Below are 25,506 nucleotides of genomic sequence, written 5' to 3' on the forward strand. Positions count from 1 at the left end.
TGCGGAGGCTGTGCCATATGTGACTGTCGTCAGCTGGAAGGTGGTTACCGGTTCGTTGGCAGATTTTCTCCAGAGAATGCGCTGGAGTGGCTGATCTGCTGAATTCAACTTCACCATGCGATACATTTTCGCAATATCGGCTATGATAGCGAACCTTCGGAATCGAAATCGTAATACGATGGAGAGTAAATCCTCCTGCACAACTGGTCCAACCATGAGTCCGTCGTTTAGCGAGACTCCTGTTAAAGTGCGACAGGAAGCGTCGAATACGACCCGTAGCTTAGTCGTGGTGCTGTCGGGTTTTATGATAGCATGATGCGGTAAATGGTACAAAGGCTGTCTGGAATCTTCTTCAGGCGCTTCTATCATATGTCCCATTGCCAAGTATTCTTCGATGAATTCGGTATATTGAGTCTTCAAATTATTGTCTGCTGCAAAACGCTTTTCGAGACCATGGAACCTCCTCAATGCGATATCATGTGAATCTCCCGACTGCTCTTTCTTGGGAAGAGTAACGATGAATTTTCCATCAACGTCACGAACGGTTGTGTAATCGTAAATCTCCTCGCACATGGTTTCCTCAACAGAAAAGATGCTTGTGCTTTTGCATGATTCTAACTCCCAGAAATTTGTCAGTAATTCTCGTAGTTCGACATTCGAACAAGGATGAGACACCGTTTTGCGATTATCCACGCTTTTCTCTGATATGTGACCTGAGACAACCCAGCCGAAAACGGTCTTCTGGAGTATGGGACCATTTTCCGATAATTTGATTCTGCCGCTGTCTAAAAGATCGTAATAGTGTTCTGCGCCTATTATAATATCGATGGAACCAGGTTTGAAGAACTGAGGGTCCGCCAGAGTGATGTCGTTCGGAAGTGATAGTTGATTGACATCAATCGATTGGGTCGGTAGCTTCGACGTGAGTTTTGGAAGAACATGCATCTGCAGACTTTCAGTGTATGGCGAAATGCTGGTAGAACGGGGACCAACAAATGCCTCTACCATTTTAGTAGATCGTACAGTAGAACCTCCTATTCCTGCAACAGACAGGTGACTGACTGCTTCCGTCAGTCTTAGTTTTTGCGAAAGGTTTGTCGTTATAAAGCAATACTCCGAGCAGGAGTCCAATAATGCCCTCGCTAAGTGAGTATTTCCATGTGGATATGTCACTCGAATCAAGGCAGTAGATAGTAGAACTTGGCGCAAAGGAGTCAGCATGGTTGCTGACAATGCATTAGTGTGCTCGAATGGAATTGGATCTGTGGTGGGTGGCGAGTGATTGTGTAGAAGCGAATTCGTGTTTGTGATGGGAAATGAATTTGTACTGGGTCCAGGAAGTGGTGTACGTGTTGTCTGGTTCTGGGCAAGTGACTGTGTTTGTTGATTGTTCGCTGGTGGTGTTCTATTTTGTGATCGTGCGACCAAAGTACTTTGTTGCGACGATGATACATTTCTATTTGTTGATTCCATATGCAGTAAGGTGTGATGTTTTTGTTTGCATTGACGACAAACTCCACTTGTACAAGCTCGAACTAGATGTGAGGAAGAGAAACAATTCAAGCATAGCCCATTTCGTTTCACCTTGTCATACCGCTCAGGTATTCTCAAAGCCAGAAACCTTTGACACTTAAATGCTGAGTGCGGACTTTCTCCACAAAACGGACACCGATTCGCTGATTGAATGAACGTATGACTAGTGGCTAATTTCGTTTTCTTGATTTCAATTTGTTGATACTTAGCGGGTGTTATGGATTGTAGTACTGAACAATGTGCACGGAGGAAAGCCGTTAATTCATCATAACTGGGCACATCCTTTGAGCTGTGATGCGATTCCCAGTGGCGGAGAGTTACAGGATCGAGTCTAGAGCATACCATGTACACTAAAATTGTACTCCAGTTAGATGGAGTTTCACCAATCTTTTCCAGCATTTGTAAGTTTCGATCGTATTCGCTGAGAAGATGATTCAATGTTTCGTAATTCTCCCTCTTCATTGGTTCCTCTGCAAATAGTGCATCTAGGTGAGCCTTGACGATAAGCTTCTTGTTTTCGTACCGGGTTTGCAACACTTCCCACGCAACTGTATAATTGACCGCTGACATTTCTATGGAATTTACTTCTTGGAGCGCTTCACCTGTGAGGGATGACCGAAGATACGTGAACTTATCCATTTCGGTAAGCTGTTCGTTCCGATGGATGAGGCTTCTAAACATATCTCGGAACGTAACCCAATCTCGTGTCTTGCCTCCAAAGCTTGGCAGTCGTATTTCTGGAAGTTTGACACGTGATTGCACACACGATTGATCCGACGGTTGTATCTTCGAAGAGGAGGATGATGACGTTTGTAAATCGGACTGTAGACTCTGTAGGGTTGATTTCATCTCACAGTATGAATCTTCAGCCTGTCGAGATAGTTGGGCACTTTCTTCTTCACGCTTCTCAGCAAGCGATTCCATCCTTGTAACACGATCTTCAGAACTCTCTTTGGTGTCGATTGATTCTTTCTCATCTGCTTCTTCCGAAAGTATCTCCAATTTTCTTCTCACAGCGTAGAATTTCTTCATGGCTGACTCCAACATTTCCAGTCTAACTTGGATTTGCAACTGATGCTTCTCTGGTTTAAACTTCCGTATAAACTGCTGCACAGCGTCGAATGTGTTCTGGACCTGTCGTTGCTGCTTCTTCAAATCTTTCATCTCATTGCTCATTTTCGTATTTTGGAATAATTCACACAATATTCGAAAGATAATCGGAATAAATGATAGTAATTTTATGACGTATGATTCAGTAGTTATTTTTTACGTTTCTCGAGAATTGGAATATCAACGATATTGAAAATATGTAGAATCGATTCGAGCGGACTTCCGCGAGGGGAACCGACCCAGCGAATAAACAAGCCGAAAAATGCCAGCAGAAACCAAGACCAACCGTCAATATGCGTGAAATGAAGGACCAACAGTTTCCCAAAAAACAATTCGCATGCAATGGAAATTTCTTTGAAGGTTTTATTTAAACTTTATTCCATTTCACTCGAGAGAAAGTATACGCCACATGCAAGACGACACCACAGACCAACCATGCACATGCAAAACTACTTCCCTCTGCCAATTCTCCAAAACTGCATGTCCAGGTCCTCAGGATCTTCTGCTGCTTCGTATCCGGTGATTCGCTGCGACTGTCGAACCCTGCTCACTCTTTCCTGCTATCGTTGCACTATCCGATAAACTTTTATCGGGATGAAAACCACTATTCTTCACTATTGGCTTCTTTAGTTCACTAGTGTTTTCTATTGATCACTATTGTTCTACCACAATGATCCTTTTCAGGATATCACAATGGTGATGAAAGTCACTATTGTTCTTGCACAAAGGCAAGAATTGTGCCAATATGTGCCACTATTGTGAACAACACAATACTATTGTGCACTGCACAATACGATTGTACTCGAAAGTTTTTGTTCACTACTTTTTTCCACTAAACTAATCCAACGGCTAATCTGTCCACCGGTCGAACATCCGGCTCGAAGGACCAAAAATGTTCAAGATTAGATCTAGCCGTTGGATTCCACAATTGGAAAAAAAAACTATTTGATTTCGCGGTTCAAAGAAACACTGTATTTCGAAACGGTTATAACTGAGTTTAATAAATTCGAGATGTGATCTATCCGATGTTCTATTTGTGACTGACTTGACTGCCACTGCCACTGGTATTTTATACGATACCAATGGTTAGTGGTGAATATAGAACAATTCTCCTATTGGCAACCAGCGAGCGAGCGATCATTGTTGCGAAAGAGAAAGACTGTGTTGTCTTTAGTACAACAGTGTGGATCACGTTAGGGTGACCAACTTGGCATAACTATTTCATTCCTTAACAGTGCTCACGACAATAAGAAAACCTGCCTACAGAACAGAGCACATTCGGTTCGGTGGCAACAATTAGTTTCAGCGAGTGGCAAACGCAATCGCATAATGGCAGCAGGTAGAAGCAGGAAAAAGTTTGTTTATACAGACTGCTATGGTGGCAAAACCAGCCACCGTAAAACACGACGCTTTTCAGGGCCATTAAACCTTTTAAAGGAGAGTTATTAAAAGTTATTCACAATACCAATACATTCTAAAGTGACATAATATGAACTGATTTATTTTGTTTATGTTTGTTTTTGAACTTATTGGTAATTGGGGTGTTTTAAATTAATCATTCAGTTTTCACAAATCCATGCATGGTTCCCGAATTGAAAGTGGCTTCAAATTACAACACATTGTATGCAGGATGGCATTCACGAATTTTCTCGGTAGCAAGAACTGCTTTCTTACATCTGCATTGTATAGAAATGAGAAATGAGCTGAGGACCACTATGCATTCCCTATCATAGCCATCATTTTGATTGTTCGATATGTGCATACGCCAAAAGATGACCGGCGTTGAACATTTAACAAGTACAAAGCCTTCAGAAAAATATCAAGGAGCAACTATAAGATAGTGAGAAAAAACAGGAAGTGGGTTATATCTATGGTATAACCGCAAGGGTGACGTAGGACTATCGTTGATTTAGAGATCATTTGTTTGAAGTTGAATCTAAATTCATTCTGAATGAATGAATATTTGGGGGACTTCGAAAACGAGAGCGTTACGTTGGAGGCACAAGGTTTTATGCATCCAATATTGGATACGGAAATATCCTACTGATGGGGAACAATAATCTTCAGAAGCTATCCTGTTAATTGCGATTGATTGAAAATCACAAAACCAAATGTATTTGGTCACAGTGTTACATGGATAGAAAACATTCAAATAATCTTTTTCACATGAATGTAATTTTAAATTCCCAGAGGAACTGGCAGATTATTTTCAGTAACGATTAGATATTACCACATTTTCCTCGATACTGGAAGCCCACCAGTGGTTAATGCTAACTTGATAACCATCAGTTAATAGCACTTGATTGAGACATATTTGGTCACAATGTTACATGGATAGACAACATTCAATTAAACTCTTTCACATGAATGTATTTTTAAATTCCCAGAGGAACTGGCAGATTATTTTCCGGATCTTTCTCAATGCTGAATGGCATCCAAACGGAAAGAATTCTGTGCGTGTATGTGTGTATGTAGCGGCTACTTCGATGGTCACCTTCTCTTCTCCTGAAGGATCGGCTTCTCTGTGCTCCCTCACAGTTCCAAACAAACTGCTTGCGTTTCAGGGCAGATCTCGATCCTTCGCCGTCGAGCACCCTCAGCAACGATGTTGTCTTGTCGATGTCCTCACGAAAAATGAATGCATCTCACCACCAGAATATCGCTTAAGTATGCTTTTTGTGCGTGATTGAATCGAGAGAAGGCGTGGTTTACGATGGCAATTTGGAAGGCAAACTAGAGGGGAATGAACTCTCTGAGCTCGGAACTTTCGGCGACTGAGCAATAATCGATTGCGGGCGCATACAATATTGGATACGGAAATATCCTACTGATGGGGAAGAACAATCTTCTGAAGCTATCCTGTTAATTGCGATTGATTGAAAAACCACAAAACCAAATGTATTTGATCACAGTGTTACATGGAAAGAAAACATTCAAATAAACTCTTTAACATGAATATATTTTGAAAATTCCCAAAGGAACTGGCAGATTATTTTCAGTAACGATTAGATATTTCCACATTTTCCTCGATACTGGAAGCCCACCAGTGGTTAATGCCAACTCGATAACCACCTGTTAATAGCACTTGATTGAAACATATTTGGTCACAGTGTTACATGGATAGAAAACATTCAATTAAACTCTTTCACATGAATATATTTTGAAAATTCCCAGAGAAACTGGCAGATTATTTTCAGTAACGATTAGTTATTTCCACATTTTCCTCGATACTGGAAGCCCACCAGTGGTTAATACCAACTCGATAACCACCTGTTAATAGCACTTGATTGAAACATATTTGGTCACAGTGTTACATGGATAGAAAACATTCAATTAAACTCTTTCACATGAATATATTTTGAAAATTCCCAAAGGAACTGGCAGATTATTTTCCAGCAATGATTAGATCTTTCCGGAACTTTCTCGATGCTGAATGGCATCCTAACGGAAAGAGTTCTGCGCGTGTATGTGTCGATCCTTTGGCCGTCCACCTCCTCCAGCACGTTAGGCAACGATGTTGTCTTGTCGATGTCCTCACGAAAAATGAATGTGTCTCACTTTCTTTCTTTCTTTGTTTTTAAGAGGCTTTAAACTTTGCAGTTCATTCGCCTCTTGCCCAGTGAAGAGCCACAATAAAACCAGCCCAGAGGGGACTGGCGAAAGGGAAACCAAAAAAATCACTCATCAGATCTGTCCGCTCGACCCTCGGTTAAAGAAGAAGGTAGGAAGAGATCCCATGCTTCATAAGATATTTAATATATGCTGTAAAGAAAAGTAAATATTTACTGATCCGAGGACCAAAGCAGTAACGAAGCACAAGTGACCCAGCGAAAGGAGGCACAAGGTTTTATGCATCCAATATTGGATACGGAAATATCCTACTGATGGGGAAGAATAATCTTCAGAAGCTATCCTGTTGATTGCGATTGATTGAAAAACCACAAAACCAAATGTATTTGGTCACAGTGTTACATGGATAGAAAACATTCAATTAAACTCTTTCACATGAATATATTTTGAAAATTCCCAAAGGAACTGGCAGATTATTTTCAGTAACGATTAGTTATTTTCACATTTTCCTCGATACTGGAAGCCCACCAGTGGTTAATACCAACTCGATAACCACCTGTTAATAGCACTTGATTGAAACATATTTGGTCACAGTGTTACATGGATAGAAAACATTCAATTAAACTCTTTCACATGAATATATTTTGAAAATTCCCAAAGGAACTGGCAGATTATTTTCCAGCAATGATTAGATCTTTCCGGAACTTTCTCGATGCTGAATGGCATCCTAACGGAAAGAGTTCTGCGCGTGTATGTGTCGATCCTTCGCCGTCCACCTCCTCCAGCACGTTAGGCAACGATGTTGTCTTGTCGATGTCCTCACGAAAAATGAATGTGTCTCACCACCAGAATATCGCTTAAGTATGCTTTTTGTGTGTGATTGAATCGAGAGAAGGTGTGGTTTACGATGGCAATTTGGAAGGCAAACTAGAGGGGAATGAACTCTCTGAGCTCGGAACTTTCGGCGACTGAGCAATAATCGATTGCGGGCGCATACAATATTGGATACGGAAATATCCTACTGATGGGGAAGAATAATCTTCTGAAGCTATCCTGTTAATTGCGATTGATTGAAAAACCACAAAACCAAATGTATTTGGTCACAGTGTTACATGGATAGAAAACATTCAATTAAACTCTTTCACATGAATATATTTTGAAAATTCCCAAAGGAACTGGCAGATTATTTTCAGTAACGATTAGATATTTCCACATTTTCCTCGATACTGGAAGCCCACCAGTGGTTAATGCCAACTCGATAACCACCTGTTAATAGCACTTGATTGAAACATATTTGGTCACAGTGTAACATGGATAGAAAACATTCAATTAAACTCTTTCACATGAATATATTTTGAAAATTCCCAAAGAAACTGGCAGATTATTTTCAGTAACGATTAGATATTTCCACATTTTCCTCGATACTGGAAGCCCACCAGTGGTTAATGCCACCTCGATAACCACCTGTTAATAGCACTTGATTGAAACATATTTGGTCACAGTGTAACATGGATAGAAAACATTCAATTAAACTCTTTCACATGAATATATTTTGAAAATTCCCAGAGGAACTGGCAGATTATTTTCAGTAACGATTAGTTATTTCCACATTTTCCTCGATACTGGAAGCCCACCAGTGGTTAATACCAACTCGATAACCACCTGTTAATAGCACTTGATTGAAACATATTTGGTCACAGTGTTACATGGATAGAAAACATTCAATTAAACTCTTTCACATGAATATATTTTGAAAATTCCCAAAGGAACTGGCAGATTATTTTCCAGCAATGATTAGATCTTTCCGGAACTTTCTCGATGCTGAATGGCATCCTAACGGAAAGAGTTCGGCGCGTGTATGTGTCGATCCTTCGCCGTCCACCTCCTCCAGCACGTTAGGCAACGATGTTGTCTTGTCGATGTCCTCACGAAAAATGAATGTGTCTCACCACCAGAATATCGCTTAAGTATGCTTTTTGTGTGTGATTGAATCGAGAGAAGGTGTGGTTTACGATAGCAATTTGGGAGGCAAACTAGAGGGGAATGAACTCTCTGAGCTCGGAACTTTCGGCGACTGAGCAATAATCGATTGCGGGCGCATACAATATTGGTTACGGAAATATCCTACTGATGGGGAAGAATAATCTTCTGAAGCTATCCTGTTAATTGCGATTGATTGAAAAACCACAAAACCAAATGTATTTGGTCACAGTGTTACATGGATAGAAAACATTCAATTAAACTCTTTCACATGAATATATTTTGAAAATTCCCAGAGGAACTGGCAGATTATTTTCAGTAACGATTAGATATTTCCACATTTTCCTCGATACTGGAAGCCCACCAGTGGTTAATGCCAACTCGATAACCACCTGTTAATAGCACTTGATTGAAACATATTTGGTCACAGTGTAACATGGATAGAAATCATTCAATTAAACTCTTTCACATGAATATATTTTGAAAATTCCCAGAGGAACTGGCAGATTATTTTCAGTAACGATTAGATATTTCCACATTTTCCTCGATACTGGAAGCCCACCAGTGTTTAATGCCAACTCGATAACCACCTGTTAATAGCCGCGCGTGTATGTGTGTGTAGCGATGTCTTCCCAGGGAACCGTTTGTGGCATCACTCTCCTCCTGATAGATTCCCTTCTGGCCTAGGGTGCACAAACAGGCTCTTGGTGACACCGTTCATCCGCGCTTTCATGATAAATAAAGAGCTTCACCGCAACAGCGACAACATGCTCCAATCGCTGTTCAATTAGAACTGAGTGGATTTCCGAGCGCCGCTCGCTTATATACCGATTGGTGATTTCAATAGCCTGTTTTGAAAGCAATTTTAAGACTATTGAAACAAGTTTTTGGATCAAAAAGTAACAAGTATATAACGCGTAGACATTTTATCTTTCGAATGAAGTGTTTATTATACCATTTCATTCAGTTGTTTAGGAGCTATTAACGCTCAAAATCTCGGTCTCCGGCGTAACGCTTTCGTTTTCGAAACTTTGATTTTACACCCCGGTATAGAAATGAAAGACGTAGTCCTACGTCAAAAATCACTCATCAGATCTGTCCGCTCGACCCTCGGTTAAAGAAGAAGGTAGGAAGAGATCCCATGCTTCATAAGATATTTAATATATGCTGTAAAGAAAAGTAAATATTTACTGATCCGAGGACCAAAGCAGTAACGAAGCACAAGTGACCCAGCGAAAGGAGGCACAAGGTTTTATGCATCCAATATTGGATACGGAAATATCCTACTGATGGGGAAGAATAATCTTCAGAAGCTATCCTGTTGATTGCGATTGATTGAAAAACCACAAAACCAAATGTATTTGGTCACAGTGTTACATGGATAGAAAACATTCAATTAAACTCTTTCACATGAATATATTTTGAAAATTCCCAAAGGAACTGGCAGATTATTTTCAGTAACGATTAGTTATTTTCACATTTTCCTCGATACTGGAAGCCCACCAGTGGTTAATACCAACTCGATAACCACCTGTTAATAGCACTTGATTGAAACATATTTGGTCACAGTGTTACATGGATAGAAAACATTCAATTAAACTCTTTCACATGAATATATTTTGAAAATTCCCAAAGGAACTGGCAGATTATTTTCCAGCAATGATTAGATCTTTCCGGAACTTTCTCGATGCTGAATGGCATCCTAACGGAAAGAGTTCTGCGCGTGTATGTGTCGATCCTTCGCCGTCCACCTCCTCCAGCACGTTAGGCAACGATGTTGTCTTGTCGATGTCCTCACGAAAAATGAATGTGTCTCACCACCAGAATATCGCTTAAGTATGCTTTTTGTGTGTGATTGAATCGAGAGAAGGTGTGGTTTACGATGGCAATTTGGAAGGCAAACTAGAGGGGAATGAACTCTCTGAGCTCGGAACTTTCGGCGACTGAGCAATAATCGATTGCGGGCGCATACAATATTGGTTACGGAAATATCCTACTGATGGGGAAGAATAATCTTCTGAAGCTATCCTGTTAATTGCGATTGATTGAAAAACCACAAAACCAAATGTATTTGGTCACAGTGTTACATGGATAGAAAACATTCAATTAAACTCTTTCACATGAATATATTTTGAAAATTCCCAAAGGAACTGGCAGATTATTTTCAGTAACGATTAGATATTTCCACATTTTCCTCGATACTGGAAGCCCACCAGTGGTTAATGCCAACTCGATAACCACCTGTTAATAGCACTTGATTGAAACATATTTGGTCACAGTGTAACATGGATAGAAAACATTCAATTAAACTCTTTCACATGAATATATTTTGAAAATTCCCAAAGAAACTGGCAGATTATTTTCAGTAACGATTAGATATTTCCACATTTTCCTCGATACTGGAAGCCCACCAGTGGTTAATGCCACCTCGATAACCACCTGTTAATAGCACTTGATTGAAACATATTTGGTCACAGTGTAACATGGATAGAAAACATTCAATTAAACTCTTTCACATGAATATATTTTGAAAATTCCCAGAGGAACTGGCAGATTATTTTCAGTAACGATTAGTTATTTCCACATTTTCCTCGATACTGGAAGCCCACCAGTGGTTAATACCAACTCGATAACCACCTGTTAATAGCACTTGATTGAAACATATTTGGTCACAGTGTTACATGGATAGAAAACATTCAATTAAACTCTTTCACATGAATATATTTTGAAAATTCCCAAAGGAACTGGCAGATTATTTTCCAGCAATGATTAGATCTTTCCGGAACTTTCTCGATGCTGAATGGCATCCTAACGGAAAGAGTTCGGCGCGTGTATGTGTCGATCCTTCGCCGTCCACCTCCTCCAGCACGTTAGGCAACGATGTTGTCTTGTCGATGTCCTCACGAAAAATGAATGTGTCTCACCACCAGAATATCGCTTAAGTATGCTTTTTGTGTGTGATTGAATCGAGAGAAGGTGTGGTTTACGATAGCAATTTGGGAGGCAAACTAGAGAGGAATGAACTCTCTGAGCTCGGAACTTTCGGCGACTGAGCAATAATCGATTGCGGGCGCATACAATATTGGTTACGGAAATATCCTACTGATGGGGAAGAATAATCTTCTGAAGCTATCCTGTTAATTGCGATTGATTGAAAAACCACAAAACCAAATGTATTTGGTCACAGTGTTACATGGATAGAAAACATTCAATTAAACTCTTTCACATGAATATATTTTGAAAATTCCCAGAGGAACTGGCAGATTATTTTCAGTAACGATTAGATATTTCCACATTTTCCTCGATACTGGAAGCCCACCAGTGGTTAATGCCAACTCGATAACCACCTGTTAATAGCACTTGATTGAAACATATTTGGTCACAGTGTAACATGGATAGAAATCATTCAATTAAACTCTTTCACATGAATATATTTTGAAAATTCCCAGAGGAACTGGCAGATTATTTTCAGTAACGATTAGATATTTCCACATTTTCCTCGATACTGGAAGCCCACCAGTGTTTAATGCCAACTCGATAACCACCTGTTAATAGCCGCGCGTGTATGTGTGTGTAGCGATGTCTTCCCAGGGAACCGTTTGTGGCATCACTCTCCTCCTGATAGATTCCCTTCTGGCCTAGGGTGCACAAACAGGCTCTTGGTGACACCGTTCATCCGCGCTTTCATGATAAATAAAGAGCTTCACCGCAACAGCGACAACATGCTCCAATCGCTGTTCAATTAGAACTGAGTGGATTTCCGAGCGCCGCTCGCTTATATACCGATTGGTGATTTCAATAGCCTGTTTTGAAAGCAATTTTAAGACTATTGAAACAAGTTTTTGGATCAAAAAGTAACAAGTATATAACGCGTAGACATTTTATCTTTCGAATGAAGTGTTTATTATACCATTTCATTCAGTTGTTTAGGAGCTATTAACGCTCAAAATCTCGGTCTCCGGCGTAACGCTTTCGTTTTCGAAACTTTGATTTTACACCCCGGTATAGAAATGAAAGACGTAGTCCTACGTCAAAATTGAGAAAGTTTGTAAAAAAACGCAAAACACAACATCAAAGGTTCTTTTCAGAACCCCCAACATGTTCATAAAGAGTAAACAGTAAACAAATCCATTTTTCAGGTAGATAGGTAGGTATTCACATAGGAGGAGAAAATAAAACAATATATTTAAAAAATATATTTAGCAAAAGCTGTCCCCTGTGTATAGTCCTACGTCACTCCGGTTATGTCACCGACATTACCCACCCGTCTTTTGAAGTAGAACTACGTCTTTCATTAAGGGTGCCAAATCAGAAAACTGGTCAAGTTTTTATGAAATAAAGTTAACGTTAATAAATATTTTTGCCGCGAACGGATTTTAGCGATTTACATACTAAACGAATCGGAAATTCCCTAAGATTTGTTTAATATGCTATACATTAGAATCCCCTGGTTTGTAAATGGTAAAAATTCATGAAAACTTTAGGCGTTTCCATTTTTCCATTCATTTGTTCTGTCCATTTGTGTGCTTTCCCGAACAGAGCTTCTATAACGAGCAACTTATCGACGACCAACGAAGGGGAAATCGTAGGATTTGAAGTCGCTGTGAACAAAGGAAAAGTAGAAGAATTAAGGGGAATATTTGCCTTGAGTATAAACAGTGGATCTCGCTGAGGTAAACTTTCATTCGGCATCGGACTGTTGAGCAATCCAGTTCACTTTGCTTTCGCTGCGCTTCGATCTAAGATTGGACCCCACCAGTGGTAATCCAACTTGGATACTTGGATATCGTCGTTTGGTTTTTCTGTTCGTTTTTCGCGTTATTCGTATCGTGTGTTTTTTTTTTCCGCGTCATAAATTAGACGTTTCGCGTAGTGAGTGAAGAGCAAGAAGAAGAGGGAGGCAGGCAAGCATCATCTCATGATGCACGCGATGTTGGTGTAATGAACAGCGGTCGCACTGAACCGAGCTTTCGCGAGTGTGACACCGCATCGAACAACAGCAAAATAGGCGATTTCGGCGCGTCGGTCGAAAATGTAAACGGCTTCTTTGGTGTCTTTGAGAATGTATCAATGCATTAAACTGACGTTATGGCGAAGCAGGCGTTAAGGTTATGCTCCAAAAAAATATTTGGGGAATACCAAACATCTTGAATGTCTTATTGGAATGTTATAAGTTATTTAGGTTCGCGTGCCAGTCGCAAAACTGCCTTCAACTAGGATTGCATTTGCGCTAATATTGATCATAATGAAGCATTGCTCCTGTTTTAGAGGATGTTGATATTAACAAAAAGAGTTTATTTCGCTTGTTTAGTCACCAAGAAAGTAAATGTCGTTCTGGAATTTTGTATGTGATTAGGTTTCGCTTACCAGTAGCAAAAATTCATCCACTAAGGGTGACAGCTGCGCTTCTCTCGAGCATGAGAAAGTAATGCAATTAATTCGTCAACAGCGTCAACTGATTTTACAATGAAAAACCATTTCAAAGATTATTCTACTAAGCAGTTGTTTCGAAAATTTCACAGCATTATAGAATAATATCCGAAGGTATAAACAAGCGACTTATATAATATAACAGCGTAGTTCTACGTCAACAATGCGGTCGTATCTTCGACACAACCTCCTATAATTTTTTCTTCTTCTTCTTCTTTTTGGCTTTAAGATGGTTTAAACTTTTCAGTTCATTCGCCTCTAGTATGTATTCCCTGCTGCTCTGTTCTTATTTTAAAGGACTTTAATCCGAAGGTCATCCGTCCCTGTATTCACTGTTGGTTTTTCAGAACGCTTATAGCTCGTCTATTTCTCGACAGATCGTAGAGTTCGTCTTCAAAACCTCAGTTCTTTTTAATTTTAATTTACATTGTTTGCGGAGACTACAAATCTTACAATTCATTCGTTTCCGAAACCAAAAACAAATGGAGCAAAATATTTTCGTGAAATGTTTATTATAGCCTCACGAATCGCCATTTTTATATATAAGTATTTATATTTGCAGAAATAATAATTATTAAATTTACTTGTGTTGGGAGTGGAATATAAATGTTTAAAATGGCACAGATTGATGTTTGGTGAAAACTATATGAATGTAATGAATGAATATGATGTAATATGTTCTTTATTAGGAGCTAATATGATTTACTGTTTCATGATTTTCTTCAGCATGCAACACGATTTACTGCAGTACTGAATCGCTTATACGACACACAAACTGCATCAGCATAATATACGCATATGATGCGGATTAAATATATTTTATGACAATGAACATCATAAAACAGATGTTTATTATACCGAATTGCGACTTAATTTGATAATGATATATAAAATCGAGTTTTTACATTTTATGCGATTTCAAATATACACGATACATACTTTGATTGATATTATATGCGATTATGATTTATTTTGATTTCTTGTAAGACGTGCACGTGCAAAATTATACGATTTAATGTTTGCTGGGTATGTAAAATGAATGTCAGATTCAATGGACATCCCCACCAGAGGTCAGTCTATTTTACTCGATAGCATACGTAAACCTGAATGTGTCATATCTAAAGACTGTGGTGAGAAAAAGACGGGTGGATAATGTCGGGAAAAACCGGGGTGACGTAGGACTATACAAAGGGGACAGCCTTTGTTAAATATATTGTTCTATTTTCTTCTGCTTCGTGAATACCTACCTATCCACCTGAAAAATTAATCAGTTTACTGTTCACTCTTTATGAACATGTTGGTGGTTCTGGAAAGAACCTTTGATGTTGTATTTTTGCGTTTTTTTTAATTGGATCGTATCTAAATATTCTTTTGACACTGATCACATTCTAATCAGATAGTTCAGTAAGAAGATCTTCTTCTGGAAGAAAACTACATCCCGACATGGAACAACACATTTGCGATTAAAAATGTTTTTGATACGGGTCAAGTCGATTAGCGACTTCATACCCTACATACATTTAGCATCCTTGAATTAATCACCGATTACACCTTTTATCGATTTCGATACAACGAAAGGGTTGGGTGGAAGTTGCTCAGTTAATCTTAGCAATAAAATTTGTAAGTTTCCTCCAAAGGGATCAGCCCATCTGGGGGAAATGCTGGTGCAAACAGCGGGATACACAATAGGGCAGTAAAAACTGACGGTCCTAGCGGCTAATCTAACCGGACCAACTTCCTTAATGGCAGTTGGGGGCTTATAGGCGGCCTCCCCCTTTCCTGGTATCCAAACGAACTGTTGCTGAAAAGTAACGCTGTATTTAGGACCGAAATTAGATTTGAAAAAAGCTGTTCATCCGGTTGTAAGGGAAAACTTTATTTTATATGAATCTCTTTCGGGAAGGCGCTGGAAACATGACCGTCTCAGTTGAATGTCAGTAGCACCGTGAGGCCAAGAACAACCACCGCTCTCTTTTATATGATGCGAGTTGAGCTGCAAATATAAAAGGATGTGAAAATGGTCGGGTATACGATCCACTCTATCTCAGTATAAAACTGACTCTTCTTTTGCTTTCGTCATTATTTTCTCTCAAACAGCCACGAAAGAAGCTTGGAAAAGAGCACCAGCCACAGGAGGAGTGAGGAAGTCACATCGCTACCTACCGGGAATCATCGCCTAGCGTGAAATTCGTCGCTGTCAGAAGCCGACCGAATTGCTGATCCGCAAACTATCTTTCCAGCGTTTGGTTCATGAAACTCCCCAGGACTTCAAAACCGAATTGCGCTTCCAAAGTTTTCCGCCGTTATGGCACTGCAGGAGGCAAGCGGTGTAAATTTAGTCGGCCTGTTCGTGGATACCAATTTGTGTGCTAAGCCACGCAAAACGCGACACATCATGCCCAAGGGCATCCAGCTCCGAGGAGAGCGTGCTTAAACAGCCGCGTACCGCTTTCGTCTTTATTACCTTAGCTCATAATCCACGGCCATTTTCAGGGACACTGAATTTGATAAATTAGTGCTCCCTTGGCCGAGTGGTTAGCGTCATAACTAACATGCCGGGTGTTCGGGTTCGATTCCCGTTCTGGTCGGGGGATTTTTTCGTCAAAGAAATTTCCTCCGACTTGCACTGTGATCACGCGTATTCTAGAGCTTGCCACTCAGAATGCATTCAAGGCGTGTTATTTGGCATAGAAATCTCAACTAAGTACTAATAAAAATGACGCAAGTAATACTACGTTGAGACGGCGAAGTTCCTCTAGGAACGTTAGTGCCATTGAAGAAGAAGAAGAAGAAGAATTTGATAAATTAAGAGTTGAGAAAAGTTTCTGCAGGCTGAACTGAAAGCAGTATTTAGCGAAAATCGTGGTGTCGATGATAATTCGATACCGACGGGCATCATTAACTTTCCTTATAATTAATAATGAAGAATACGAAATATATTATGACATGATGTAGTGGATATTATCAGAGTCGATATTATATTAGGCTGTCAACAAAGTCCTGCGGTATTTCCGCGTGGTGTCGTTGTAAGCGCGTAGTTCTATTTGTATTCATTGTATCGAGTCATATATATATAGCTTGTTGGAAAGGTATTTTTGCGCGCTATAATATAGTCCTTGACAGTGTTTTGTTTGGTTAAGTCGTTCGTGAGTTATAGTGTCGCAAATATGGAGCAAAATAAAGATAAAATCCGACATATTTCACAGTACTACTATGACAAAGGCAAAAATGCATCTCAAGCTGCCAATAAAATTTGTGCAGTTTATGGACCCGATACAGTTTCCATTTCCACCGCACAACGATGGTTTCAACGTTTTCGTTCTGGTGTAGAGGTCGTCGAAGATGCGCCACGCTCCGGAAGGCCTGTCGTCGAAAATTGCGACAAAATCGCTGAATTAGCCGAGAAAGACCGGCATAGTAGCAGCCGTAGCATCGGCGAAGAGCTGGGGATAAGTCATCAAACCGTTATTAACCATTCGAAGAAGCTTGGATTCACTAAGAAGCTCGATGTATGGGTGCCACACACGTTGACGCAAAAAACATCTTTGACCGTATCGACACATGTGAATCGCTGCTGAATCGCAACAAAATCGACCCGTTTCTGAAGCGGATGGTGACTGGCGATGAAAAGTGGGTCACTTACGACAACGTGAAGCGCAAACGGTCGTTGTCGAAGCCCGCTGAAGCGGCTCAGACGGTGGCCAAGCCCTCATTAACGGCCAGGAATGTTCTGCTGTGTGTTTAGTGGGATTGTCAAGGAATAATCTATTATGAGCTGCTTCCCTATGGTCAAACGCTCAATTCGGACCTGTACTGCCAACAACTGGACCGCTTGAAGGTAGCACTCAAGAAGAAGAGGCCATCTTTGATAAACAGAGGCCGCATTGTCTTCATCAGGACAACGCCAGGCCACACACTTCTTTGGTGACGCGCCAGAAGCTCCGGGAGCTCGGATGGGAGGTTCTTTTGCATCCGCCGTATAGTCCGGATCTTGCACCAAGTGACTACCACCTGTTTTTGTCCATGGCGAACGAGCTAGGTAGTCAGAAGTTAGCCACAAAAGAGGCCTGTGAAAATTGGCTATCCGAGTTTTTTGCCAATAAGGAAGCGAGCTTCTATAACAGGGGTATTATGTAGTTGGCATCTCGTTGGGAACAAGTCATCGAAAAAAAAGCGCATATTTGACTTAAAACAGATGATTGTAACTAATTTTATGAACAAATGAAAATTCCAAAAAAATACCGCTGGACTTTTTTGACAGCCTAATATTACATATCAATATGTAATATGTTTACGAATCCTGCAATCGATCGTCGTTATTGGGAAGTTGGAATTGTTGGGAACATACATTCCTGCTTGGCGTCCGGCGATAGAATGAGGCCAAGCACCACCATCGCTTTCTTTTTATAGTCATATAGTCTACGTTGTAGCGACCGCCTATATACATAATCTCTTCTGCGTTCCCCACTCGTTTTCACCTTCTCCCTGCGTTTCACCCGTTCCTGTGGTTGCTTGTAATGAATAGCTGTTTGCTGCGGTAGCGCAGACAAAATGTATGGGAATGTAGGGATTTCTTTCTTCCAATTTTCATCAATTTGAGCTTTAAATGAACTGAAAAATAGTAATATAGAGCATACAAAAAATTGCTGAGGATATTTCCTATTTGAAATTATTATTTGAAATTAAAATCCATCGTTAAATAAAAGAGGTATTAACGTTCAAAAACTGAACACTTTTTCACATCGAAATATTGAATTGGGCCCCCATATTGAAAGGTTAGACGGAGTCCTACGTCAAAAGCGCCTTAAATAATTTAATTGTTGCCATAAGGCAATACGGAGGTAAGAGTTTTGATATAATTGTAACACGAGCATTTTCACCGGATAAATGTCGGCTTTCGATTCATGGTGCTGCTTGACATATATGTTTAACAATTTCTCCTTGTAGGCTGAATCAATGATTAGCACGGTCGAAAATGACTAGATTGGTTGAATTTTTCAAAAAGCTCGTTATATTTATTAATTATTTCTTTCAGTGTACAGTAGTATTTTGCGCTTCCATATTTTTCAATTAATATTTTTTGAGTGCATCATTCACGTTCCCCTCGGTGTTTTTGGACGTTTGAAGAGGCAGCCCTAGAGATGTCTAAATTTTTCGTTTATTCGATTATTGATTAATCGCCGGATCATTTTTAAATATTCGATTCATTCGAATAATTGTCTTTCAGTATTCGAATAATCGAGCGAATATTTTTTTCTTGTAATAATAATGAACAGACATTGCATAATAAAAAAGATTATGATATTATAATTTTACAAGTTACATTAAATATAATTGTAAAGTAAACATGGAGTAGAATCATAGTTTTTGAATGAAATGATATTTCAGTATATTGATAAATTTACCATTTCATGATTTTTTGTATCACGTTGTCTATCGGGTTGCCGATGTCAGATGGTCGCTGTTGGATTAAAAAAATCCATAGCCTAACTCTTGACCTAAAATTTTATTAACCTTGAAAATGGTTCCTTTTTTCATTAATCGCGATTACTGTGATAACTATTCGATGTATTCTTATTTTGATTTTTCATTTTTCGATACCAATTTTTTTTTTGCAGACTTATCTCACTTCTTAACTAGGCGAACCTAGCCAGAATTTTCACCTGCCCCCGGGCTTCTGAATGCCAAAGGGGGACTAGGCTCTGCGGAATGCACGTATCTGCATGCTCGTGCTGTTTCAGTCCTGACCGAGAAATTGTCGGACAATCGCGCAGGTGCTAAGGATGACCGACTTTTGGATGCCGGCCAATTACTTCTCCATGTTCTACCTTTAGCGCTTCCAGCAGTGTCTTCGGGACAATTCCAGTTCCAGAGAGAACGACTGGAACAATTCTTGGGACCTCTCTTAGCCCTCACAGTTCCTTGAGCTCCACGGCCAATGGTCGGTACTTGCAGATTTTGCGACCGTGGATCTCCTCCAGATTCTGGTTCAGTGGAATAGCGACATCGATGATGGTGACTTTGCGGTCGCTCTTGTCGTAAACCATTATATCTGGGCGGTTGTGGTGGATCGAGAGGTCGGTCAGAACAGTGCGATCCCAGTACAGCTTGAAACGGTCATTTTCCAGGACAGGTGCAGGCAGGTACCGGTAGTTTGGTACGTTGTCTTCCAGTAGAGCACATTGGAGGGCCAGTTGTCGATGAACAATACGGGCCACGTTGTTGTGGCGCTCGGTGTAGGCTGCGTTGGCCAAAACGGGACAGCCTCCCATAATGTGCTCTATGTTTTCACCTGGTTGATGGCACATCCGGCAAATGTCATCAACGTCTTGATGCCAGACGTACCGCCTGCAGTTTCTCGTCGGCATTATCCTGTCCTGGATGGCTATCATGTCGGCTTCTACTACTGAAGAGAGTTCACCACGCGTTAGCCACAGATTAGATGCGGCCTTGTCGACGTGTGGCCGGTCCAGTTGATGGGTGTGGGCACCATGCACTGCCTTCTGCTTCCAAGCTGCAATCTTCTCCTCCACTGTCTGCAGATTGCAGTTGAGTTGGTACTCCGCTTGCGCCAAGTGCAGAGCGCTGTATCCTCTGTCGGCGGCGCAGACAGCCCGGTATAGCGCGTTTTGGTTGGCGCGTTCTGCGAAGTACTCGCGCAGTTGTCGTACCTGGGCAACACACAGTGCAGATATGTCGACTATTCCAAGTCCCCCTTCTTTGCGTGGCAGTGAAACTCTCTCCAGTGCCGATTGAGGATGGTGCATTCCGGTCTCTTTAAATGCTTTCCTCATCCTCCTCTCAAGGTCCTCTAGGTCAGTTTTGCTCCATTTGACTACACCAAAACTGAAGGTCAGCAGGGGAACCGCGAATGTGTTGATCGCGCGTACCTTGTTCCCCGCGTTGAGGAAAGTCCTCAGGACACAGTTCACTCGACTCAAGAACTTGTCTCGCAGCTCCGTCTTGATGTCGGAGTGGCGAATCCCAGTGAACTGTCGGAATCCAAGATATTTATAGGATTCGCCACGAACCATGTCTCATAGACCTCGTAACCTCCGGATTCGGTAAGCTACCCTTTCAGCAGATGGACACAGCGGCACTTGTCGAGGCCGAACGCCATGCAGATGTCCCTGCTTATGTCTTCGACAACCCGGATAGCTACACCTAGACGCTGACGTGAATCAGCGTAGACCTTGAGATCATCCATGTAAAAGGTATGGGTCACTTCTTCGTGGGCGCCGTCGCCATACCTTATTTTATAGCCATGACCGTTTCTATTGAGCGTCCTACTGAGGGGGTTTAGTGCCAGACAAAACCGAAGCGGGCTGAAAGAGTCGCCTTGGAATATCCCCCTCTTTATCTGCAGCGTTCTAGACTGCAACACATTTTCCCCATCACTGAGGTGCAGAGACGTACTCCACTGCCTCATCGCATGCTGCAGGAGCCTAACGACGACGGGATCAATTTTGTAGAGCTCCAATACACGGACGAGAAACGAGTGTGGTATGGAGTCATAAGCCTTCCTGTAATCGATATAGGCCATGCTTAGGTTCCGCTGGTTATAAACCGCCTATATATTTTTTTCTTTTTTTATTTATTTTTTTTTATAGAGACTTTGCCTATACCAAATTACTCGATTATAAATGCAGATATTCGATTATTTGAATTAATCGAACGATTAACCGACGTCTCTAGGCAGCCCAGCTGAGGATCCGAATTCGTTAACTGGGCTGTCCATTCCGCCCAGTTAGCGGACGCGCCGTACTACTTATTTAAAACAAAAGAAAGCTGACTGGATAATTAATTCGTTTAATCCACTAGTTATATTTTCGTAAAAATACATACCAAATACTATGTAAATGTGATAAGCAAGCTTTATGTTTATTTTGTAAAATGGGGCTAGAATCTTCAAAATGACCTGGTTTGTATATGTATACATTTTTCTTACTATTCTTTTTCAGAGACTAGACATTCGAGGAAGAGTGAAAGTTCTACATGGTCAAAACCGGAAAACTGAAGAACCACCTTTAGGTCTCTTCGCATTTTGTACTCCTTTTGGACCACCGAATTTACTGGAAATCCCTCAAAAGGAAAATATGTTCAAATCAAAGCACAAACTCGATTTTTCCCTGGTTTCTATGGATCAAAAGTATGTTGAAATAAAATAATACGTAAAACGGGTTTCTTCTATACATATTTTCAGAGGTAAAGTAATTCTTGGTTATCCAGACAACGAACTCGCAAATATGGGAGGCTATGATTTAGTACATTTTGACGATTTAGCGTACGTTGGCAGTGCGCATCAAGAATGTAAGTAGGATTGAACAATTTCAATATCATAATGTAACTTTATCATAAAACAAACTCAGTTTCATAACGACGGAATCACTCTGCTTTTCCCAAGTTATGAAAATCCTCGGAAAAATGAGAGTGAGACATAAAAATAATCTACGTTTTATAATTAAATAACCTTTGTTTTTTAAATCCTTGTGAGAATAGTTTTACAAATATTACAGCGATACCGTAGGTCTCATTTTCATGTAGGCCTACATTTAGTAGGATCACGCAAAACTGGTGCAAAATTCATTTTCCGCTTTCTCATGTTTGCCCTATAGGGTGTGGGGGTAATTTGCCTCCAAACTCCTTCAAACTCCAAACCTCCAAAGCAAATCGTCTTATATTGCCAAATCATGACCGTCTAAATTAAAAAGACGCACTGTACACTGAGCTACATTTGTCATCTCTCAATCAATAATGTTTATTTATTATATCAAGCTTCAAACTACCAAATATTTAATGAAACAAAAGAGATGATTTTTGTACATCAAAAAGATTTGGAGATTTCTATGCCAAATAACACGCCTTGAATGCATTCTGAGTGGCAAACTCTAGAATACGCGTGACCACAGTGCAAGACGGAAGAAATTTCTTTGACGAAAAATTCCCCCACTCGATCACGAGAGCACTAAATAAAACATTGCTTGTTATGATTCATGAACTCTTTTTTTCCATGTGTGATATAATTTCTTCTTTTTTTTCTGTAAACAGAGCTTCTAGGTCAGCCATCCGTGCACACACAAACAATTTTTTGTAAGTAATTTCATTGTGCTTTTAAAAATAAATTGTAAATACATTGATTTGCCTCTTATTGGACATGCCGAGGCATTAGCTTTAGAGGCGATTGTGACCTGTAATTGAACATATCACCAAATACAACACAATGTGAAAAGCAAGTTAAAATAATTGAAAATCTATTTAATAACCATTAGAGAGTGTGGAAAATTCATAATATAGTAAAATGTTTGTAGAAAAGTTGAAAACACACCTAAAAACTGGAAGTGGGTTATATCTATGGTATAACCGCAAGGGTGACGTAGGACTCTCGTTGATATAGAGATCATTTGTATGAAGTTGAATCTGAATTCATTCTGAATGAATGAATATTTGGAGAACTTCGAAAACGAGAGCGTTACGTTGGAGGCACAAGGTTTTATGCATCCAATATTGGATACGGAAATATCCTACTGATGGGGAAGAATAATCTTCAGAAGCTATCCTGTTGATTGCGATTGATTGAAAAACCACAAAACCAAATGTATTTGGTCACAGTGTTACATGGATAGAAAACATTCAATTAAACTCTTTCACATGAATATATTTTGAAAATTCCCAAAGGAACTGGCAGATTATTTTCAGTAACGATTAGTTATTTCCACATTTTCCTCGATACTGGAAGCCCACCAGTGGTTAATGCCAACTCGATAACCACCTGTTAATAGCACTTGATTGAAACATATTTGGTCACAGTGTTACATGGATAGAAAACATTCAATTAAATTCTTTCACATGAATATATTTTGAAAATTCCCAAAGGAACTGGCAGATTATTTTCAGTAACGATTAGATATTTCCACATTTTCCTCGATACTGGAAGCCCACCAGTGGTTAATACCAACTCGATAACCACCTGTTAATAGCACTTGATTGAAACATATTTGGTCACAGTGTTACATGGATAGAAAACATTCAATTAAATTCTTTCACATAAATATATTTTGAAAATTCCCAAAGGAACTGGCAGATTATTTTCCAGCAATGATTAGATCTTTCCGGAACTTTCTCGATGCTGAATGGCATCCTAACGAAAAGAGTTCTGCGCGTGTATGTGTTCTCCTTCGCCGTCCACCTCCTCCAGCACGTTAGGCAACGATGTTGTCTTGTCGATGTCCTCACGAAAAATGAATGTGTCTCACCACCAGAATATCGCTTAAATATGCTTTTTGTGTGTGATTGAATCGAGAGAAGGTGTGGTTTACAATGGCAATTTGGAAGGCAAACTAGAGGGGAATGAACTCTCTGAGCTCGGAACTTTCGGCGACTGAGCAATAATCGATTGCGGGCGCATACAATATTGGATACGGAAATATCCTACTGATGGGGAAGAATAATCTTCTGAAGCTATCCTGTTAATTGCGATTGATTTAAAAACCACAAAACCAAATGTATTTGGTCACAGTGTTACATGGATAGAAAACATTCAATTAAACTCTTTCACATGAATATATTTTGAAAATTCCCAAAGGAACTGGCAGATTATTTTCAGTAACGATTAGATATTTCCACATTTTCCTCGATACTGGAAGCCCACCAGTGGTTAATGCCAACTCGATAACCACCTGTTAATAGCACTTGATTGAAACATATTTGGTCACAGTGTAACATGGATAGAAAACATTCAATTAAACTCTTTCACATGAATATATTTTGAAAATTCCCAGAGGAACTGGCAGATTATTTTCAGTAACGATTAGTTATTTCCACATTTTCCTCGATACTGGAAGCCCACCAGTGGTTAATGCCAACTCGATAACCACCTGTTAATAGCACTTGATTGAAACATATTTGGTCACAGTGTTACATGGATAGAAAACATTCAATTAAACTCTTTCACATGAATATATTTTGAAAATTCCCAGAGGAACTGGCAGATTATTTTCAGTAACGATTAGTTATTTCCACATTTTCCTCGATACTGGAAGCCCACCAGTGGTTAATGCCAACTCGATAACCACCTGTTAATAGCACTTGATTGAAACATATTTGGTCACAGTGTTACATGGATAGAAAACATTCAATTAAACTCTTTCACATGAATATATTTTGAAAATTCCCAGAGGAACTGGCAGATTATTTTCAGTAACGATTAGATATTTCCACATTTTCCTCGATACTGGAAGCCCACCAGTGGTTAATGCCAACTCGATAACCACCTGTTAATAGCACTTGGTTAAAACATATTTGGTCACAGTGTAACATGGATAGAGAACATTCAATTAAACTCTTTCACATGAATATATTTCGAAAATTCCCAAAGGAACTGGCAGATTATTTTCCAGCAATGATTAGATCTTTCCGGAACTTTCTCGATGCTGAATGGCATCCTAACGGAAAGAGTTCTGCGCGTGTATGTGTCGATTCTTCGCCGTCCACCTCCTCCAGCACGTTAGGCAACGATGTTGTCTTGTCGATGTCCTCACGAAAAATGAATGTGTCTCACCACCAGAATATCGCTTAAGTATGCTTTTTGTGTGTGATTGAACCGAGGGAAGGTGTGGTTTACGATGGCAATTTGGAAGGCAAACTAGAGGGGAATGAACTCTCTGAGCTCGGAACTTTCGGCGACTGAGCAATAATCGATTGCGGGCGCATACAATATTGGATACGGAAATATCCTACTGATGGGGAAGAATAATCTTCTGAAGCTATCCTGTTAATTGCGATTGATTGAAAAACCACAAAACCAAATGTATTTGGTCACAGTGTTACATGGATAGAAAACATTCAATTAAACTCTTTCACATGAATATATTTTGAAAATTCCCA

General features: G+C 40.0%; 1 protein-coding gene across 1 annotated transcript in view; it reads left to right on the forward strand.

The window, feature by feature from the left end:
- Window positions 1-25,506, forward strand: part of LOC129771698 (aryl hydrocarbon receptor) — a 433,577-nt gene that overhangs the window by 266,681 nt on the left and 141,390 nt on the right. The window contains exons 6-7 of the mRNA XM_055775624.1: window positions 21,585-21,772; window positions 21,827-21,933. Coding sequence (XP_055631599.1) covers window positions 21,585-21,772; window positions 21,827-21,933 — 295 coding nt within the window. The remainder of the gene's footprint in view (window positions 1-21,584; window positions 21,773-21,826; window positions 21,934-25,506) is intronic.

Source organism: Toxorhynchites rutilus, chromosome 2 (assembly GCF_029784135.1).
Source record: "Toxorhynchites rutilus septentrionalis strain SRP chromosome 2, ASM2978413v1, whole genome shotgun sequence".
Classification (NCBI taxonomy): Eukaryota; Metazoa; Arthropoda; class Insecta; order Diptera; family Culicidae; genus Toxorhynchites; species Toxorhynchites rutilus.